General features: G+C 37.5%; 1 protein-coding gene across 10 annotated transcripts in view; it reads right to left on the bottom strand.

The window, feature by feature from the left end:
• Positions 1-22,768, bottom strand: part of UNC79 (unc-79 homolog, NALCN channel complex subunit) — a 131,289-nt gene that overhangs the window by 97,019 nt on the left and 11,502 nt on the right. For 9 of the 10 annotated variants that reach the window (XR_013929593.1, XM_080396229.1, XM_080396234.1 and 6 more), the window contains exons 3-13: positions 17,426-17,730; positions 13,783-13,953; positions 10,721-10,813; positions 9,352-9,407; positions 8,588-8,717; positions 6,980-7,044; positions 5,098-5,186; positions 3,905-3,945; positions 2,619-2,647; positions 1,335-1,564; positions 830-1,001 (exon numbers count right to left, since the gene is read on the bottom strand). Coding sequence is in view for 9 of the 10 variants with exons in the window: in XM_080396229.1 (XP_080252355.1) it covers positions 830-1,001; positions 1,335-1,564; positions 2,619-2,647; positions 3,905-3,945; positions 5,098-5,186; positions 6,980-7,044; positions 8,588-8,717; positions 9,352-9,407; positions 10,721-10,813; positions 13,783-13,953; positions 17,426-17,730 (1,381 nt within the window). In the remaining variant the exon portion in view is untranslated. The remainder of the gene's footprint in view (positions 1-829; positions 1,002-1,334; positions 1,565-2,618; positions 2,648-3,904; positions 3,946-5,097; positions 5,187-6,979; positions 7,045-8,587; positions 8,718-9,351; positions 9,408-10,720; positions 10,814-13,782; positions 13,954-17,425; positions 17,731-22,768) is intronic. The other variant, XM_080396236.1, reaches the window with a different exon arrangement.

Raw genomic sequence — 22,768 nt, 5'->3', positions numbered from 1 at the left:
GGCATTATGGGATTCTAGATCTGCCACCCTGCTGTCCCCATCTCTGTTTAGATGATGGATGAGGGGTCCTACTATTTCCCACTTGCCACTGGGTGACTGAGGTGGAGACAGCTTGAGAGCAAGAGCTCAAGGTGAATTCAAAAGAACCTGAGAAGGAGAATTCTCCTTAAGAAGAACCGCAGAATTCAATTCCTGCGGATCTATCATACTCCAGTCTGTACTCCTGTCTGGCCTGCTCATGAACTAGTCAGCAACAGCCCTGCTATTTTGGAATAATCTCTGACAGCTACTGTGAGGGCAGAACCAGCAGGTCTTCATTCTGTCAACCCATATTGAGTGAATTAGCGGGAGTACAATGACTGGGACTGATCCAGGTGGACCATCTGAAGGCAGGAAGGAAAAGCAGGCCACTAAGACTCCTCCAGCCTATTCAGAGGTACGTGAGAAAGCTGATCTTCCAGGCAGTGAGGTTGAAAGGTGGAAGGTGAAAGACAGATCGTTCAGGGATTGTCTTTTAAAGTTAAAAGAATGGCACTTAGCAGGGGGCACTTGGGAGCAGAAGATGATGGCATGTAGAAAGTCAATAAAAAACCTGAGAGAGTAAATTGTTATACACTCTATATACAGTACTCGGAGGCAGCCAGCAGCTCCACACAAACTATTCTGAAATCATCAAATCTGACAGCTTCACAGTACTCTTTTTTTGCTTACAAATTGAAAAAGTGTCCAACTAAAGCCAAGAAGTGGAAAGAAGAGATCAAATTGAGGCTTCAGAAAGAAAAGGAGAGGGAAGTGAGAGAAGTGAGAGAAGACAGCAAGAATTTCTCACCAAGAACCAAATTCCAAACTGGCTCAGAAGGCGTTGGTCATGCTTGTCATCATCTTTATTATCAAAGTCTGTGTTGTCCAGGGAGTGATGAGAAGAAGAGAGGCCCATCTGCCTCCTGCGGTTGAGTTCATACTCCCTCTGCTCAGCATGAAACTCTGCTTCCTTCAGCAAGCTACAAAACAAGCTTGTGGTCAGTGAATGCAGCTTTCCCCCACCGGATACAGGCATCTGATCAGAGTAACTAGAGGTTAAGGCATCTGATGCCATCATTTTCCTGATAACAGCAATAAAATAACATCAAATTCTAGGATTCAAGGCTGATTTCTTCCATGAGGACACAACTCACAGCTGATGAATACTTTGCTAAAGCAGCAGGAGTTCAGCGCCCCTGCTCTGAACTTACCCTGATGAAACTAAAGCCAACTTGCACAAGATCTGCAGGCAATATTTACATGAAAACCTGATCCTGCTTTACATATTGATGCCTCATAAGCTGTCATATTACCTGATCACAGCTTCCACAGTACACACAAGTTCCTCTGCCCCACACTCCCGGGTATTGATAGGAGGTGGCGAGGTCTGATAAAGATGGGTTTCTGCAGCTGCCCCAACTTCACTGCTGTGATGATTCGAATGGCATCTTTTGCAATAGCGTACTGGCCTGTTGCCATGGCGGCCACAGCAGCCCGCTGAGAAGCACGTGACAACAGCTCTTCTGACATGTGAACTGCAGTTCTGGAAAATAAAAAAGATTTTCTCAGGCCAGAAGTAACAGGAAGTGGAACTGAAAACAGGGATGAAAGTCAGCACCGGTGAACTGGCTCAAGTGTCGGTCATTTCCAAAATCACTATATATAAGTAGAACTATGTGCAAACTCCTGATGCCAGGTGTCACTGAACTTCCAGAAAGATGAGCTGAGGGCTAAATGCTGGGCCTAGAATGAAACGTCATGGTTGCTCTTCTTTTTGAGCAGGCCAAACCAACATTTAAGTTATCAACCTCAACTTTCTGGTTTGGAGCAATCTCTAAAATTTACAGTCGTTCTCTTAATCCCTGCTTATACTTCAGAATGTCTTTTTAATTTACGTGTAGCAACAGGCAGATCCTTAGGAGTGTAATCAATGCTGCTACATCAGTTTATGCTATGTAAGGATCTGCCTTATCATAGGTAACTGTCCAAGCCTCTGAAATATGTGCTACCTTTATATTTGCCACCTGGTAATCCAGCCCAAATAAAAGCTTTCTTTACCACATAAAATCTAGAATATGTTATACACTGTATTCCTCATTATTGAAATGTTATTAAAACACACTAGCTGGTATGTGTTGCAAGCAGATTCTTTTTGTCAGCAATCTTTTTAGAGCCAAGCACTGAAGATTTTCAGTCCATACTTCTTTAAAAATATAGTTTTTAGTAGGATTTTGTCCAATTTAGCATTAATCCAAGACTTCAAGGAGATGAAAAGATACAAAAACTTAGCTGTAAAATTAATCTCTTGCTCTATCCTCTTCATAAGAAGAGTTATAGAATAAAAGCTGAACTCAACTGCATAATTGAATTGCTTTACTAATTGCCCCTTCAACAAAAAACTACAAGTCAAATCAAACATCAGCAGTTTGAACAAAAAGAAACCTTGTTGCCGAATCATTCCCATTCACCAACAAATTCATTCATGGATACATTGTGAAAATTCAGAATGATACAAAAAAAAATGCACCACAGAGTAATGGAATGACACTACACACAACATCAAATCATGCCCCATCACACAAATGACTGAATCTTACCTTCTTCTGACATATAGCAGAAATTTCAGCTGTAGGGGGAAGGCATACAAAACATCAACACAGAATGACGATCCATCTGTTTTACTATGGCAGCCATGGGAAAATGGACTTGTTACAACGAAGTCTCTACATTTCCAAATATTATTGAAACCTCTAAGCCTATTGGACTGCATGAGGTAGGACACTGTATACTTAGGCCTACTGGCTATTTCTACACTGAAATAAAAGAACAGCCTTGGTGCATTGCGTGGTGTGCTCTGCATCCCAGCCACCTTCACCTGTGCTTCTGTCTCATGGATGGACTTGTAAAAGTACGCCTGTAGGCACACTACCGCAGCACGCTGTAGGAAACATGGCACAGATGTGCCCACACTGCCTGTGAAAGCTCACAGGATGAAAGATTAGTGAATATGAATGAACAGTGTAGAAGCAGTTGCTATGTCTGTGGACCACAACTCCATAGAGAAATGTTTGCAGATTCATCCTGTAAACATTCGTTGTTTTCAATCTTGTCCTGGCAACATCTGGTTCAGTAAATACAGGTGGGCAATTAAAAAGAAGTACTTCCCTTAAGTAAACAAAACATTCTTAATCTGGATTAGATTTCAACTAAAAGGAGACAGCAAAAAAAATGTCCACTGCCTACGAATTTTCAGCTTGCAGAAGAAAGAGAGAGGGAGTGTCTTTGTCCTGTCCTTGAAAACATTATTTTAGAGAATATGTGACTGTCTTTCTAAACCCAGGAAATTCTGATGAGTCTGTCAACAAGCTTCATCTGCATTCTGGTAGATAATAAAATACCAGGCTCTCTCACTGGCCAAAGGACATTGATTGGATCAATGATCGGATCATCGAAAAATATTTTATGTCTTTTTCTGATATCCTTTACAGCCTATTCATAGAATAGTTTTTCAGCTTTCAGAGCTTTCAAATCAGACCCAGGTTACCAGAAGAATTAGCCCCTTTTTTTGGACACTGCTATGGCACACAAATACTTTTTAAAAACTTGGCCCCAACTGTGGATTCTTCAAGATCTGAAAATCTTTTCAATTGCCTGTTTCCTCACACATAAAGAATTGCATACTATTTCAGACAGAGGATTAGTCAATTTTCCAGAGTACTTTGAGGACATTAAGCAGTATCAAGTACAAGCTACTTTAAAATTCTAAAAAAAATTCTTTAGAATAGAATGCAGCATTTCAAATAATACAGTATGCAGAAGTATCAGCAAGCATAGGGTTGTACAATTATGATTAGTTTGTACCTACCCTTAAAATACCTCTTACCTTGTGGTAGAAGAACATCAATCAACCATTCACTGTGATCCCTATAAAAATTGTATATCTAATTAGCTTTCCATTTTTTATTTATATATGCATTTGTTTTTGCACAGAGGAAATTTATATAAATTAACGTGGTAGGACTAACATTATTCTGAAGCTGCTTTTTTTACAAATGTAGTTTTATAAACTGCAGGCTGCCTTACATTATCATGCCTGTTATTTATTGCAAATTACCACTTTACTGATGCTGGTCCACCATGTTCAAGGCTTTCAAAAAATTAATTTTAAGGAATAAATTTATCAAATTAAAATAGTGTGTGCTTTTAAATTTTGATGGCTAAGAAATGATAGTGAAGAATAACAGGCGAACAGAGGGGAAAAAATGTCCTAGTACCATTTTCTGTGAGTCTCCTTAGAAGATGTGCTTCTGCCAAATTCAATTACCTTTTCCTGCAGCTTTAAATCAATGACGACTTAAAAATCTAAGGTAAGGTGTAACGGCTTTTCCTACAGCTGGTGTGATATAAAAGTGTCTTAAACTGGGGACAAAAAACCCCATGTAGCTTCTGAACTACATATAACCTCAACCATTTGAATTAATGATTGGAACTCCCCGTAAGTATTAGCAGATCTTGTAAAGTCATGCAAGCCAAATTAGCAATCAAAAAAAAAAAAAAAAAAAGCAAGGTTAATTAATCATCTCAGGCTATATTCCTTCCAGGTACTGGACAAGCCTGGACCGATTTCAATTCTTCACTCTGATGCTTCACAGTATACCTTAGAGAATAATCTGAAATGTATGTTACAGAAAAGTAATAAAGTCTCTGTGAAAGAGCATTCATTGTAATATCCTGCTTTTAATGACAACTAAAAGATGAGGACAAAAAATATTTCATAAGCAAAAGCTTGTACATTAACGAGGTGCCCCTGTCATAGTCAAGGCATCCCACAGTGTCTACTCATTCAGTGATTTTAACTTTAAAACTCACTACTGTTTAAGCTAGATGCAAATGCTGATCATGTGGGGTAAATTTCTGTAATTGTTTTTCACACTGAGTGGCAGTGTGCTCCCAATATTTCAACAGGGTTATCTATATAAATTATATGCTAATCATAACAAAATAAAGCATAACTCCAGAGTTCTGAACTCTGGAGTCTGACTCTACCTGATCATTTTCCAGCTTCAGTTTACCTACCCTGCAATTCTCTGGCTACATTCTTCACAAAGGTACAGGGGAGGTGGCTTATCACCCAAAGCTACAGACAAGGATGGGTCAATGCACATCTGAAACACAGAGAAAAAGAATTAACACATCTGTTCATTAAAGCTCACTGAAAAAGTTCAACACATTAATGCCAGTACATACAATGTAACACAACTTTGGTATGTGTTGAAAGCATTTAGAATTCTGAAAGATGGTACTCAGCATCTGGCAGTACAGGATCTCAAATTATTTCTAGCAAAGAGAGGGTTATAACTGAAAATGAGAGCCTTCCTATATGGGAAAACAACAGGACATATTTCAATATCAGTATTATCACTCTCTGAAAGACAAGTATATTTTGTGTTACACATTTACATTGCATAATCATGACAGACTTTTTTTCTTTTTTTCTTTTTTTTTTCCCCCCAAAGGGTCACTTAGAAGATCCATTGCTTAGGACAAGGTAATGTAAAAGTCTAGATTTTTCTCTCAGTAAAATTTCTTCCAGCAAAATCTAATTTTCAGTCATCACAGTTGTTAACTATACAGCACAATTCCAGCAACAGAACAAAGACCATGGACCCACAGTTCCCTTGGCAGCATAGGTCCAGACTTTGCCTTGCATTAGCTTCCACATTAGCCAGTTACAGAAAACAGTTACAGTTGACAGCCAGTTACACACACATTTGTTTAAGTGTTTTGTACTATTTAACGAAAAGCTGAACAGTAGTACACATACATAATATCTTAAAAACTTAAATCAATATGATTCTTACTCTACTCAAGTGAAAGCTTATTTATAAAGATAAATGCCTCTTTGAATGTTTCTAATCTTCATTAACCAAATTTACATTCATCTATCCAAGAGACAACAGGCTGCATTTTCTGAGTGATGATTAATCAAGACTGGTTCTGTCAAAGCTAAGACATTCAAAAATATTCAGGTATTTCACGTGCAAAGTTTAGAACTGTAAATTTCATTGATATTTTGCTCTACTCAGTGCATCACTATATCTAGTGATGATCACAATATGAAGCAACACCTTCCAACTTTTTTTCCCTATGAAAACCTGCATCATGGAGAATGATTGGAGGGGACAGGAAAGTGGTCCCTTGCAGGACTTGTGAGATACGTGTCACCATTATGCCCTGTCAGTCCCCTAGCCTGTGGAAAAGGCTCACTGAAGAACTGTTTGACTCATGCAATTATGTTAGTGTATGAACAGATGCCAGGAAAATTGGTTCTACCTATATATCTAACCAGATACAAATGTAATTAATTAGTACACCTAACTGTAGCATACTCTGAACTTGGGATGTTCTTGCCTCTGCCATCAAGCTGTGCTATCATCCCAGCCAAGCTGTTTTACTTTGGTACCTTGTGTGTAAACAGGAAAGATACTATTTCTCTCTCTCTCTGAGGGACGTAGAAGTAAGTAAAGCTTTGTTGCTATTTGCTTTAGGACACATTCCAAGCAAAGGATCACAATCAGAGTAGATGCATTGTGCGACCTCAATCAAGATACCAAGGTAAGCATGTACCTATGTAACTGACATAATGTTTCCTGTACATAGTAATATTTGTGCAGATATTGACATACATATATCTGTTGAGGAAAATATTTACACGGATTAGCCAGGAGCCAACTTGGAATTTTATAAGGTGCTCTGCAACCCTCCTCATGTTTAATATCAAGACTTGGCCCACAGTAGCTGGAGGAAATATCCCATCTTGCTTTAAGCAACCAAAGAACATATTCACTAAGCTCCTGCTCTTGGTCACCTGCACACAACCAGAGCATATGCCTGGGGTCAAAGTGCAACTTCCTATCCCCCAGATAGTTGGGTTTAACCCCTGAAGAAATAGCAGTACCTTCACAGCTGGTTTGTTAATTGCATTATGGCATTCAATGTGCTGGCAATGAATAGGATTCCAGGCTGCAAAACCAAAACACAGCTGATTAACAAATGGAGAAAACATATTTATATTCTTTGTCTCTATCAAAGAGATCGTGGCATCAACTGAGAACAAGATCCTCTTGTACCGAGTATTATACAAACATGAAAGAAGACCTAGCCATTCCTCAGGAAGTCTAATAATTACAATAAACATTATTATCCATATAATAAACATACTACAATAAACAGTAGAATATACATGCCAACTGACTTGTTTGGGATGTAGTTATGAAATGAACCATGAACTCAGCAAAGAAATGGAAAAAGTAAGATGCAGACATCTCTGTTATAGACCCTCCCTGATCTCACCAACACCTTGAATTAATTATCCTTCTACTCTAGGAGCAGGATGATAGGAGTAGCTGAGTAAATTCATTGACATTCCCAAGCAAAATGAAAACACAGCTATGATAAAGGAAAACTAGTCCAGCCACAGAAGGAACCTTAGCTTTGTAAAAGCTAAACAAAGGTGTGTTCAAGTGGCATCACTTGGCTGCTATACAGGATGCCCCCAGGTCAAAATGCCATGCAACTGCAGATAATACTCAACCCATTCTGGGATATATTAACAGATAAGTTATATATAGGAAAATTATTCCAGTCTACCCAGTGCTAGTAATGGTTCAGATGGAATATCACACTTAGTTTGCAGACCTGCTTGCATGAAAGAAGTGATGTAGAAGCAGTACAAGAAGAATGATTTTTTTAAAAAAGTCAAGAAAATCTATAAACCCTTCAAGGGAAGGCTTTAGAACAGATCAGACAAACATGTATCAGGAACATTCAGGATGTGCTTCAGTTGGTCTAGGGGGTCTTCCAAGGACTTTTCCAATCCTTTATTTTTATTATTTAAAATGTTGCATTCTGGTCTGGGAAATTTTAAAAGTGAACAAAACATATCCCATATGACAGAGATTATTTAAAGCAGGTTGAGACAGGCAAGCAGGAAAAGCAAGTCGTGAATTGCTGCTAGACAGTCCCATCGGTAGCACTGGGGAGTATGGTGGGCAGAGGACTTTGTACCATCCACCTACTCAGCTCCAGCTGTATTGCTACCTTTGTTTCTCATTTTCACCTTTCAGTCAACCTTGATAACTTACCCATTATACTGACTGCACCCGACTTTATGACAGTAACAGCCAGATAAAGAGTCTTAGCAACAGCAGTAGTGATAGCAGCTGGCTCAACAAAAGCAACCAAAGCTATAATTGAAAGGGACATAAGCCAGAACACTTGTGAGGCCTAGAAGGCAGTTTCACAGACCATTTGGAACACTATTTATTTCTTCTCCTGTTCTGGTTTAGTTAATATCAAGAGTAACAAAAAATATTTACTAGCCACAAACACAGTTTTTATTTTTCATAACATCTTTTGAAAATAATTGTACATACTTATGAAAGTACAAACTTATCAAGCAAAAGATTTTAAAATACACTGTAGAACTGTAAACATGTGACATTAACACACCTCTAATTATTTCATTTATATTTATTTTGGCCTATACAAAACCAGCTGCACTGACCTGTGTACTGCAGTCCTCTGTACTCACTGATTGCCCCAGGGGGTTTTAAATTGGGCCAATAGTGAAATAACATTTGCACTGCTGGAGGTTTAACTTGAGATGGTCCATAGGCTATCACATATAGCAAATCCTAAGGAAAGACACATACAAAATGTTTATTTTGCAAGGTAACAAAACACAGTTCAATACATATTACTTGTGTTCCGAGATACCTGAACATACAAAATATATACATTTCATCCCTACCAAACATCCTTTGTACACTCTTACAAGTAGATTAGATGACTAACTTCAACACCACATTCATAACTGGCTTCTGAGTTCGATCGGAGGATCCAACAGCTAACACCCACCCCACATAACATACTAACATAAAGCAAATGAAGCATCTAGCTATGGAGCAAAGAGATGTGATAAATAACTGGATCCAGATCAGACTCAGGCTAAGACAATACTCACAAAAAGTCCTCATAAAAGTTCAGTCCCACATGAACTAAGAACACTGGTCATTACTAAAAGTTCTGCTAATTGGAGCCACAACCACATATTATTTAGGAAACAGAGTTCTGTTCTACAAAACACGGAGCTGCTTCTGTGAACTAAAAATCAGAGGGACCTTCCCCTCCATAATCCAGAAGGAGGATTTGACATAAAGATAATTTATAACTTCTTGGCACACAGTCAGTTCAATTTTCAAGCCATCTGGTTTTCGTTACTATCCAAATACAATCATTTCCACAAAGTGTATATGATCATAAACTTACTTTCCACACTTCTTGCTTATATTTCATTAGGCATTCCAATAACTGGCAGTGATACACTGAGAGAGAAAAGACAGTATAGACATAATGCTGAAATGGAAACTCAAATTACAGAAGTGACATAATTAGCTGACTGCTCTGCTTTGTCTATCCAAAACTCTATAGCTCATTTTATTACTTTTTATTTTAAAGAGTTTGCTGGAGAATCATTGCCCTGAAAGTCATCACAAAAGATTAGAAATTAAATATTAGTAACTTGTTCCTGTCAAGGAACGCAGTAAGATAATGAGTATTATGAGTGCACACCTTTTTGCACAGCAATGGAGATCTTTTTCAAACACATCTAGTTTAAGAACACCTGCTAATTCACTTAAACTTTGTCCCTCTGGCACAATATAAAGCTGTAAATGGGTATCTTGTCATTCATCTTGAGGGGCAGTAGTGAAAGTTACATGTAACAATACATTATTCCCATGTATACCAAAGGCTATAGGAGCCACTCTGCATTAAACAAACATAAGAGCCAAACGACCTACTTTACACGTTTGACTTCCCAAAAACCACAGGACAACATTTTCCTCAGATGGCTGTAACACAGAATTCACAAACACAAATAGAACATGTCATGAAAAAAACTAACTTGCGCAAGTAGCTGTAAAAAATGCTGTGCTGTTTTTATTTACCACTGTTGATTACATTAGCATGATGTGATACTCTTCACATGCATAATGCAGCGTACGGTTCCTCCTCACACACACCATCTACCCACGTACATAAAACAGGAGATGGTTGACTATAGTACAATGTAACAGCTCCCTCAGGTTAAATTTTGTTTCGATTTGGTTGTATGATCCCACTGATTTACAGGGAATGTGCCACAGTGAGAGAGAGAATGGCCTTGCGTTTAGCTACTTGTAACTACATTTAAATTCATTATAGTTCAGTTGAGCCTGCAGCCGGCATTACCTGTCTTTTTAGAAGAACAGCTATCAGTTGTGAACTTTGTGGGATACAAATCACAGTATAAGACAAACTGTTACTATGAACTTCTATAATCAAAGTCAGTGGTGACTGCTCTCCAACACTGACGTTATATACCAATGCTATTTTCTGATGTCAAGCAAGAGTAGATCAAAGTCTCCAGTCCTTGGTCAAAACCTATTTCTTCATCACAACGGGCTCTCTTATCTACATAATGATTACTTCAACCATGATGCTCAGAAATTCTGGTTTTTAACTAAAATCACTTATTTTTCATCCTGTGTTGGATGGTGAGACAGACTTTTCCCATCGTCTGAACTTGATTGCGTTTGACAGTACTTCATGACTCAGTTTTAGAGAGAATGATACCACGTTGCATGTTTACACATACCCGGGTTTGATGTGTACTGCATTGCAATCATTAGCATTGATGATGCAGATAGATTGACATGTGCTGGAACACCTTCTCTTTTTGAGGATCCCACTTAAAAGAAAGGAAACAAAACATTTTCTATTATATAAAAAGGAAAATTAGGCAAGAATAGCATATAATTTATTCCAATTGATGCAAATAAAATTCCTAAGGTACCATCTCATATTAAAAAAAAAACCACAAAACAAAAAAAACTAAAAAACTAAAAATAATCTGTATTGGAGGGGTGAAACTCCTTTTCAACTGGAAGAGAAAGATGACTAAGAATATGGTATTGCTTCACATAGCGCACACCTGGTTTTCCAGATCAATTAAGATTTCATTCTCAGAGCTGCATTAACCAAAGACAGTGATCTTTTCAGGCAATCTCCTTAATCTCCTTCAGAACCCATGGAATAGCCAAAATAACGTCACTTGCATAGTTAGGTGCACCTAGGCTTGGACTGCAGGAAAGAATAGGAAGAAGTGGAGGGTAAAGAAAGAAGGAAAACTGTAAAGCCTGCTGTTGAGGTATACTGATGAATGGTTAGGGTAGCTGCTGGCTGTTGGTGTATGGCATAGATTACTTCTCAGGGTACGAGTTCAAGTTATAGCTACATACCAGAAAAATTAGTCCCCCTTGTTACGTGAACTGTGCTAAGATAATGATAAACGATAGCACTGATAAACTACTTAGTGTAGCTAAGCTGTTGTAACTTTGGCCAACCTCATACATTAAGTGGCCACAGTTCCTTCTGGTCTCCTATAAAGTGGTTACTATTCAGTGGTATACTTGGAAAAACCTTGCAGAGTGTAGGTGTTTATTTGCTGAACAATAACATGGCAATATGGCTTTGAAGGCAACCTCCTACACAGAGACGTGGCATGTTTCTTCCCATCCTCACTCACAGCACTTTTCCCAAGCCTCACTGCCAGGACCCAAATACCAAGCATTTGGGATAGAAGCACAAAACTGTAGCTACCGGTTCAGTGAGATGCTTTCAACCCCCTCATCTTGCTCTCCAGCTGCATACACAGTTACTTGCATCCTCCTTTTCAGTTTGATTCAGAACTGAACACAAGGAAAAGGAAAGGTTCTGCACTTGCCTTGTAAAGGGGGCATTATCATTCCTGGTGGGGAAAGCCTAGGTCACTAATTATAAGAGCACTTGACTGGAAAATAAGAACGGAAAGGAAAATGAAGAGTTTCTCTTCTATCTGGTACTTCTCCACATGACTCAACACCACTATGGCTCTCTTCACAGCACTTCATAACATTCTTTTTCGAATCTTATCCACAGACACACATAAGAGCCACCAAATTATTGCAGCAAGGTCTGTTTGTATGGATTTAAGTTGCAAAATACCCAGCAGCTCTAACCTGTCAACTAAAACATGGTCATCAGCAGAAAAGTTGTACACAGTACTAGAAGCCAAATTTAAAGAGCAGCAGACTGATTTCGTACAGATTTCTAACCAAAACTGTTTGAGGAAAAAGGCAGCATGAATAAGGTTGTTCCCATGTTCTACATGGATGCAATCTCTGTCAAGAGCAGTTGGGAAATAGCATCTACTTAGGCAAACCAAGGCTTTGGCTCAACCAGTTGTTCTGGAGAATAGTTTTACAGATCTGAAGACAAACAGGACAGCATAAGTCACCTACATCAGCTGCTCATTAACAGGTAAAAGTAAGAGAGAAAAAAGGAGATTAATGCAACATTCTGTTCGTTGCCCAAAGACCTATTGCACAGATGTGTGAACTATATCTTAGTAATTTTTGTTTGCCTACTGTTATTAAACCTGTCAAAGGTAACAGAGAAAACATCATTACAATGTCTTACAAGGGGCTATTTTACATGGGGAAACTACGGTACAGACGAGTTAAGGGATTTGTCCAAGATCACTGACTGGTAGAGCCAGAAAATGCAGGTGACAAATTTCCATAAAATCTTAATATCAAAACACTGAACTATGCTTCTGTCCATGTTCTAACAGCATCTTCTACATGCTTAAATGACAACAGTGTTGATTTCTGTACAAAAGTTGTTCATGTTTTTTCCATAAAGGTCTGCAATATAGATAAGGGCAAGAATTCTCATAGAATCATGGGATGGTTGATGTTAGAAGGGACATCTGGAGATCATCTTGTCCAACCCGTCTGCTCGAAGAAAGGTACTCAGGACCAATTGTGTCTTGAGCATCTGCTAGGATAGAAAATCTGCAACCTCTCTGGCAAACTGCTCCAGTGTCTGATCACCCACACAGTAAAAGGTTTGTTGGTTAAAACTGACTTTTAATATTGATCCTACTGCTTCCATCTGCAGAACATGGTTAAATTTCTCACTACTACTGAAATCCCATCAAGCTTTTTATCAGGCACATAGACAAGCACTCAGAACACACCTCAGGATTCACATTGTACAGGGATTATGAAATTATGCAATCATGTCACACACTCGAGGAGTGGAAAAAAAAAGAAGGAAATAGGGGTAAAAAGGCACACAGTCAGATTCAGTCTTAACACAGATAGAAGACATTACAGGCACAGCTATTTAGTACAGAACTTAAAAGAGAAAATGCTAAGAAAAGAGGGAGAAAAATCAGAAATTCATCACAACATCATTACACTGAGGAAAGTCACATTCTTGTACACCCAGATATAGTCCTGATGCAAAAAATGTGCATGTAACTATTGCATATGTCATTTCAGGAGGAATTTGTCCATTGAATCTGTATTCAAAACTCCCATTACTGGCACTGAAAGTTCTATGAGTCTGAAAACAGTGTATGTCTTAAATAAACTAAACTTCACCCTTTAAATGAAGGAAGAAGTCTAACACAGCATAATAAATAAATAAAAATTATAGAACTATTTCCCTTCAAAAAAGTCATACGGAATTATTTTACATATATACATACAGTAGATTGATGTCCAATTACAATTCTGTAACATATCAAACTCCAACTCCTGCAGTCTGATACTATTGTAGCAGTACACTATGTTTCTGAGACACAATAATACTCGAATGAGTTTTACTTACATATAGCCATAGGCAGAAAAGATGTGCTGAGATACTCTATAATATCCTTGTGCAGAAATGGAGGAAAGGTAGCTAGTGTTGAAATCATTGTATAGGGTAAAGTACTCAAAATATCATCATTGAGAAAAGGAAGTAAGCATGTAGTAGTATAAAAAATTGATTGCCCCAGATCTGTTGAATAAAATGAAATAAATACAGAATCATTACAATGGAAAAATAATTATGACTATGTACTTTTTAGTTTATAAAACTATTTTAAAAGTTACACTGATATTCAAGTTTTCCCCTCAAAGTAATTTGGGAAGTTAATCACTATAGATAAGAGACTTCACACATCATTTTTAAGCTCCTCCTAAGATAGAGGGAAACAGCTCTTCAACAGTATCTAAGAGCTTGAAGGGAATACGACTACTACAGCCATTAAAGTAATTGATTAAAATCAGTGTTGATTTTAATCATACAGCTATTAACATACATTGGCCTGCATTTAAGAACAGATTAGTATCAGAATTTGATGTGTGCTTTGGTATTGAAAGGCTTGCTATTGCAAAAAGCATTCTAGTCTTTATCAGTCATAGAAAAAATAAGATTTGGATCTTAATTACCCTCAAGAGAGCTGCAAAGTACTTCACAGACAGAGATTACCAGAAGCATCACTGTATTTTTCAAACATGTGATTAAACTATGGCTCTTGTTTTCCTGGGAAGCCATTGAGGGCAAAAATGGCCAAGGCTTAAAAGGAAAGGAATATTTATCAAGAATTTCCATACTTCTATTTAATTATACTATAACTTTTTGGAAGGGATACTTAAGAAATGTGCAACTTTTCAAGATCTAAAGGGAAGGGGTTAGGTTATTGTGTATCTGGGCACTGTAGAATCTTTACACCCTCTTCCAAATAAGTAATTGAGCTGGGGCCAATAACCCTCCAAGAAAGATTACAGCACTCATCCCCAAATCTGAGCCTGTGTGATGACTCCAGTATATCAGCAGGCCTTTCCCATGCATGACAGAGATTTCTTTTCTTACTCACTCCATAATCTTAAGTGTGTAACACAGGCCTTCAGTCTCACCCGTACAACTAGTATGATTTAAAACTGCCCCTGTGAAGTGCTCAGAGTTCTGTAGCTGTAAACATCATGAGTCACAGTAAGAATTAAAATTAGCACTCTATTTCAGTGGTTCTGGCAAGTTTTCTATGCAAGGGTCTAACCAGACCCTAATGCCACAGAATGCTTCTCTCCTGCAAAACATATTCACCACCTAAGCACTGAGACTTTTGTATAATCTGACTGGACCAAAGCTCAGGACTGCCTAGTGCACCACGTTGTACTTACCCAAACAACTTTAACTGTTCTGATAAAAGAAATTATTTCTTTTAGTCAAATGCTAAGCTGAGGGAGAAATAAAGAACAAGTTGTATTGCAAAACTTAATTCTCCATACACAGAACCATAAAAATAGCAAGTGACCTCCCCTTGCCCCAAGCATGAGTCAACCAAATTATTCCTGGCAGATACATACCTACACTGTTCTTAAAAATCTGCAAGACAGTTCACTCCTCCTCCTGGCAATTCACCCTAGTGTTCAACCATCTTTATCATAAAAAGGACTTACTTTTTTTTTTTTTTTTTTTAATTTCCATTGCTGCAGTTTAAGCCTATAACTTCTTATCCTGATCAACTGTAACCACAAAGAGTTTGGTTTAGTTTATTTCTCCTCGCAACAACCTTTACATATTTGTATATGATAAACACATCTCCCTTCAGTTTTTCTCTAAGCTAGACAAACCAAGTTCTTTCCATTTTCCCTCACTGTTTACATTTTCTAGACCAGAAATTATTCTTGTTGCTTTTTCCTGGACTCCTCCCAAATGGTCTATGTCTTTCTTGAAGGCAGATGGACAAATCTGAAACTTTGACTCCAGCTGACGCCTTGCTAAGGTTGTTAGAATGATAAACAAAATGCTTTGGGTGTCTCATACACAAAATACCTGTTTACATATTGCTAGAATAATATTAATATAATAGTGACTTATGGTCTGTCCCAATCTACTGTAACACCCAGATCTCTCTGAATTATGGCTTTCAAGCTAGTACTTCTCCCATTTCATTTCTGCCTTTGACTTCTGCTTAAACATAGTATTTTAGATTTCTCCTTTTAAGATGTTTCAAAATAGAATGCAATTTGCCAAGACTGTTTTGAATCAGGTATATTTCACACAAAGGACTTGCTATTCACCATCTTCATAACCCCTGCAAATCAAAGTGCTCTCTCATTTCTACCAGCCAAGTAAAAAATATTTAAATATTTAATAACACTAGACTCAGCATAGACTCCTGTAATATTCCTGCTTGGTATACCCTTCCAGTAGACAAGAGCCACTGGTAATTACTCCTGCAGTGTATAGTCCTCACTCAAGTGGGGACTATATGTCCCAGATTGCCTATTAGGATGTCAAGCCACACAGAAATAAAAGCCTGACTAAGGGGCTGGGAAAACCCCACCAAGAGAACCATTGTGCTGCCACAAAAAGAAATCATCTTTGCTCATTGTTATTTGTTCTTTACAGGTCTCCATTGGTTGATAAATATCACCACGTTATCTATTTAGTAAAAGATTGTTTTCTTAATTAACTCCACTATTTCTAGAAATTGAAGTTAAGCCAACAAGTCTGTAATTTGCCAGGACCCCTCCTTTTTACAAAGTGGTATGCAAGATCATACCACTTCCTAGTGCAGTAGTAGCCTCATTCAAAATATGCTGCTGCCAACACAAAAGGAATTCAGCATTTAACAGAATTAACTTCCCTCCTAAAGAATTTCAACAGTGTATCAGATTGATAACAATATTCCTGTACTGAACTATGTAAGTAATACCCCCTGATACCATGGTGAAAATTAATATTTGGCTTATCTAACATAGGGAGAACACTGGGTTCCTGAATCCCAGTATGAAAAGCCACAGACTAACAAGACAGACATATGCAGAACTTAAGGGAAAACAATATATATATACAACACACCCACAAAAAAATCTTGTGATTAATCCACAACATAAGAAAATACAGCTTTTCTGTAAGTCAGACAGAGATATTGCTGTCTTTTTACTCAGGAATATTTTAAAGTGATCACAATCACCATTACCACCATCATTTCTTGAATTAAATGTATATTAAGTTCTATTTAGAGATGGACCTTCACCAAAACTCTCAATCTGCATATTTGTTATAGGCCAGGTACACATTTGCAAGCACTCTGCGCCTTTTTAAGAAGCCACCCCAAGAAGACCAGTCTGAGGATATCCCAGCAAATTCCAATTGAAAATCCAGACTTTTTTAGACCCATCTGTATTATTATTTTTTATTATTTTTTTTTTTACACACCATACATTTTAGTTACATACCACCAGCATATCACTAAAAATCAGACAACCTCAGAATTCAAACCCAAACCCACAGCTAGCAAAAAGAATCTTTTATTTAAGAAAGTCAAACCAAACACTTGGATATAAACGCATCCTAGGACATTTGAATTCCAGATCCAGGTCAGTTTAGGCCCACCTCTTTTACTGCATTTACGCATCTTTCATGGATTCACAGCACTGAAGTTAAGCGTACTGGAAGGGTTCAAGGGCCTGCTTACCATGCTGACCATGTTGTAGCAAGGGAACTAGATCCAGCAGTGTCACCAGTGTCACGTAAAGTCCTTGATAGTCCAAAGATGGGTAGTCTGATAACTGAGCATCACGACTTTGCTGGCCACGTTCAGATGGAGCATCTCGCAGGACGCTGTAAAGGAGGGAGCGAGTAACAGTAGGGTTGATGGAACTGACCTGTGGTCTTAGAGATGGGGTGAGTGGGAATGGCACAGGAAAAAGACACATGGTCATGGGCACTGTCAAATTGGAGGCATCTTGATTCTCCTTCTTCCCTGTGCGGGACAAAATGCTGTTGGGGGGACAAAGAAAAAAAAGAGACAACAAAGACACAAAGAACAGCACATTACATTGAAATGACACTATAAAACAAATAATAAAAGACCAGATACATCCCACATAAGATGCAATCACTACCAAAACCAGCGTGTCTACAGATCTAGCAGCTATTCACTTTCATGCTTCAAGATAGAAGAATTAAAAATTGACATCTAGGAATATTTCATTGCATCTCATGTGTTATCTGGTTCATAAGGAGCAAAAATATAAAAATGCATGTTTCAGTGCCCTACCCATGTTTCACAGTTAAGAATAATTCTGAGAATTATAAGTGTTTGCTATGGAAAAATAGCTGTGTCACAATAGGCTGATATTTTGCTCTGAGATTTTGAGGATTTTGAGAGATTTCCCCCCCCCCATAATCTTTTGAACCAACTGACTGAAAACATGCAAAATATAGGTGTGGCACTTGCAGAAACATGTTTTAGCAAAGAATAAACATGTGTGTTTGTTAAGATAGTCTTAAAAATCACATGTTTATTGCATTAAAATAATGTCTGTATGTATTTTATGATACTGTTTCATGACCACTCGCTCAGTATCATTTGAGATAATGAAGTTTAAACAGGCACATGGATTTAGAAATAATATAATATTTCTAAAATGTTAACTAAACTACATTTGGAAAAGTTGTAAAATAATATATAGTAGATGGTCTTTAGCATATGTTTGTGAGCTAATGATAATGGTTGTTTATGTGTGTTTTTAATTTGCCCATGTTTAGGGAGAAAACATTTTACTTTATGAATACAAACACTTCTTGGGTAAATAGTTACCTTCAAAAATCTAAGGGCTAAGCAAGCAAGACCAATTATGTAACTGCAGATCAGACAGTATGTTACCATACATTCCTGCTGTTACTTACGTTATTATTCAACAAAACTCACTACAAACTAAAGGAGAGATAATTTAAAAAAATGAAAAGTATTTAGTGGGAATCAAAATAAGAGGCTATACGTCAACCAGCTTGTTATGTCGTTTTAAGGATGTTGTAAACGTGGTTGTAAACATGTTAATCTGATTTATTTTTTAAAAAAACACTAATTTAAATAGAAATAAATTGTCACTTAAGCAGTGTTGTATTTTAGTTATCAGGCAATTAGAGGGTTAGTTCATAGTCTTCGTATGTGCCTATAAATATAATACAACTTTTAAATATATTAAACCACACACAATGTTTTTCTTTTTTTTTAAAGCACACTTTGCACCTCTCAGTGGTTGGGATTTCCAAAAGCAGTTGCTGTTGGTTTAACTCTGCTCCCAAAGTCAGTGTTACAATTTATAAAAGACAAGTCAGTGGCATTAAAATTTCCACCGAGTAATGAACAGCAGAGTTATGACAAGAGGGAGCACTTCTGGAAACCTCTGTCCTCTTCAACATTGCAGAAGTCCGTATCATATAATCACCTTAGACATATCTTACCTCACACGTTAATTCAAGAATTTATACAACTAAGCTAAACTCTTGCTAAGGTGCTTATAAGAGGTGTCATTCATTTGCCATATATATATAACATTTTTACAAGTACAGTTCTATGCCAGGTGGCTACTATCACATCACACTTGCAGTCAGAGATGACAGACAATCTATTTTAAGAAACTACATACTTCATTTTTTCCCTTTTTTATTGTGCCTTGATGTATTTGGCAGATTATTTTGGTTTCTGTTACCCAATGTCCAGTACAAGAAATGTGGTGACTGTTATGACAGTATTTATGAAATTCTATCAGAAAAATCACCTAAGATCTAGTATGACTTTAAAAACAAATGATCAGAGTGCTGATTCCTTTTAATTTGCTTGATGTTCATTTGCCATTACTTTGCAGCTCATGTTTAGAGATATGAGGATAAAAAAGTTATATTCCTTCTGTGTCTACCAACAGACAACACCAATTGCCCATCCCTTTACTTGCCAACACATCACTCTAATTGCACCTATTTCCAGAAAGGATATTATGTATTAATTGATCCTTGCTTTGGGAAGTATAAGGCAGCGATGGAGAGCTTACTCTGTAGGCTTCCCTTCCTTTTAACACGGAGCTATGGCTCTTCTATGAATTAGAGGCCAAAGCACAGTCTTGTATAGACTTTCAGACCAAGACTTTTGCCTGACCCATATGTTTTAAAAGCAATAAACAGAAGAGTCAAAACTGAAAATTTAGGAAGTCCCCTAAGATCAAGATATAATAATTGCAGCTTGCTCCTGGTTTTGTTCAAACCAAGTACTGACAACTTGGAGGGCCTGCAGGTCATAACTCCATACTGAACTTGCTCCATAGCAAGTGACAAAGCTACCAGGGCTTGTTTCAAAATTTGAACATCTCTGTTACAATTCCATCAAAAAATTACTGCCTTCCAGGAAAGGTTTCCTAAAACGCCTACAAGAGAATTGCATCTCACCAAGGCTGCAAAACAGGCTTGACCATTAATTAGCCACTGGGTATTTATAACTATTCCTTACGTAAAACATTTTACTTTGAAATACATATGGAGAATTTTCTCCAAGAAAATGTGAAAGAATGAGCTGTTCTGAAAGATGTTTATTAAGCTTTAGATCATTCCTCAAAGGAGGGAGAAAACACGGAAAATGAGCAGGGCATGAAACAAATTCATGCTGTAATGTAAAGAAATGCTTTTCTCAAAGAGAAAAACAAAGAATTAAATGAATCAATGTGCTATGCATTGTGTATGGTGACTTTATGTGATGTTTGTTCATAGAAATAAGGAATTTAATTTTTTCAGCCATTCCACATCTGTCCCCCCCATCCTGAGCTTGTGATTTATTGAGGCTACGTACAGAGCAAAGGAGCAAATTAATCCCTTGTGCGTGCAATCCATCTATAGCTAGCAGAATGACACCAGATATGAATGTGATCCAAAACAGTGGGCGTGCCCCACTGAAAAGAACACAGTCAATGTGTCCATAACATGGAAAGGTAAAAAGTATAATAAACAGTAAAAGCTACACCTGTAAAACCCTATCACGATATGGAATTTCTGACTAATCACTATTCCTATAACTACATAAACTCATCAATAAATGTTTGTCCTAAAACTTCAGCTGCAAAGAGAGTACACATCAAACTGGGAAATAACTTTTAAAGTTATTTTAAAATAGTAGAAGATTACAAGCAACCTATTCTGAAGATCAGATCCAAAATTTCCAGAAATCAATGGGCATTTTTGCTACTGTTTGATCAGTATTCTCTTAGCAGCCCAAATTCATTGCATATGCTCTTGTCTCAAGCTAGAAAGATTATTCTCCACCATGTACTTCTATCACTGATGTGAACCCTTGCACAATGGAGTCTCAGTGTAGGAGGCAGAAAGAAGACTCAGCGTGCAGAATGTTCAAAGAGATTCCTGAACATGCTCTTAAGAAAGGTTCGTACCCAGTCTGGTTTGAGGGTAAATCTTGCAGAGATCTGCACACAGTGGGTGGGAGTTTCCTTCTTTCCATCTGCCACACTAAATACAGGGTATGTTTTGTTTTGCTTTTTAATCAAGCTTCTTTCTTAGTATCAGCAAGTGTATAAACAACCATAGCACTCAGGCTTTGATCCACAGTTCAAATTCCCCAGTTACAGGGATTCAGAACATGGATTTGACCTTTTTGAGTATCAGAACTCAGTCCACTTAAATTTAGATTCAAGTCCTGGTTTCAGTTTCTAGTGCCCTTTTAGCTCTGAGGCTCATCAGATTCCAGATCATGAAAGATAAAGCCATTTGCTTAGACCTGCGTATCAGATAAGAGTATCACTTCTGCCCCATGAGGTTCAGCATTATCAACAACAGGATTTTGGTTCAGTCCCATTCTGAGCATGAAATAAAGAAATGGAGCTGCTCAACTGTGCAATTGCTGTCCTGATTTCTGATTTGCTCTCATAGTCACCAAGTACAAAGCTTTCTCAGTCAAGTCTAGAAATATCACTGCTCATGGAGCATGAAGAATTTGTCACGCTGGACATCAGCTGTACTGCTTAGGAAGATGAAGACAACAGAGTGGTATAAAGACACTTCATTTAAGCAGCAGACTCTAAATCCATCCTGTCCCAATGAACTTCTGCCCAAAAATAAACTGATTTTATTATAGCACTTGTTAGTTACAGCTAAGAGAGAAAATGCTCAGAATCAAGTCCAATTTTCTTGCTTAAAGGCCCACGGCATTTAAACACAGGCTGTTTTGTCATATAGAACCTTACTTGAATGTGATTTAAGTATGTGTGTTGTGCAAATAATCCATCAAAACAGCCTGATGCAGTAACAGAGCCACATTTCAGAGGTATCTTTAGTGACTTTTTGAACATTTTTTCCATGCTGCTGCAATATAATAGACAAAATTTAATTTATTAATCTTAAAAATCCCTACTGGTTGCCATAAGCTTCTTCAACACTCTAAATTATGAGGGAAACAAATTTCACAGTGGTTAAACAATTCTGCTCTTGCAAATTCAAAAGTAAACAGGTTTTTAAGTTTTCAGTGAACAGGTTTCCTACTGTATACATATGTATACACTGATAATGAATGTTGCTGTCAATGTATCTTTTTTTTGTATAAACAGGGTCAAGGATTTTGATACATCCCATGCACTTTAAATGAATATTAGAATGAATTACTCTCATTCTTTCAAGTTTAAATGCTTGCTTCTCAACTTGTATACACCATAGGGGTATGTGTACAAATACATCGGTTAATTGTATTTTGTTTATGTTTCCTCATCAAATAAAGCAAATAGTTGTATTTCCAAACTAGCTTCTGACAGCAAGGACAGTATTTCCAGGTATAAATCAGGAAGCTATGCATAGAAATGCAGCTTTAACTGCATTTTTCTGGATGTGAAAACTAGTGTCAGACAAAACTGAACAGGCAAAAATCACCTCTTCACTGCCAAAAGCCATTTTAAAAACAATTTGGAAATATGAATCCATCCACGTGGAATGTATGCCATTCTTAATTAAAGTCTCACAATATTTCATATCTTTTTAGCAG

Source organism: Falco punctatus, assembly GCF_963210335.1.
Source record: "Falco punctatus genome assembly, chromosome: 7".
Taxonomy (NCBI): domain Eukaryota; kingdom Metazoa; phylum Chordata; class Aves; order Falconiformes; family Falconidae; genus Falco; species Falco punctatus.
The sequence above is the reverse complement of the archived record's forward strand: the minus strand, read 5'-3'. Positions and strand labels throughout refer to the sequence as shown.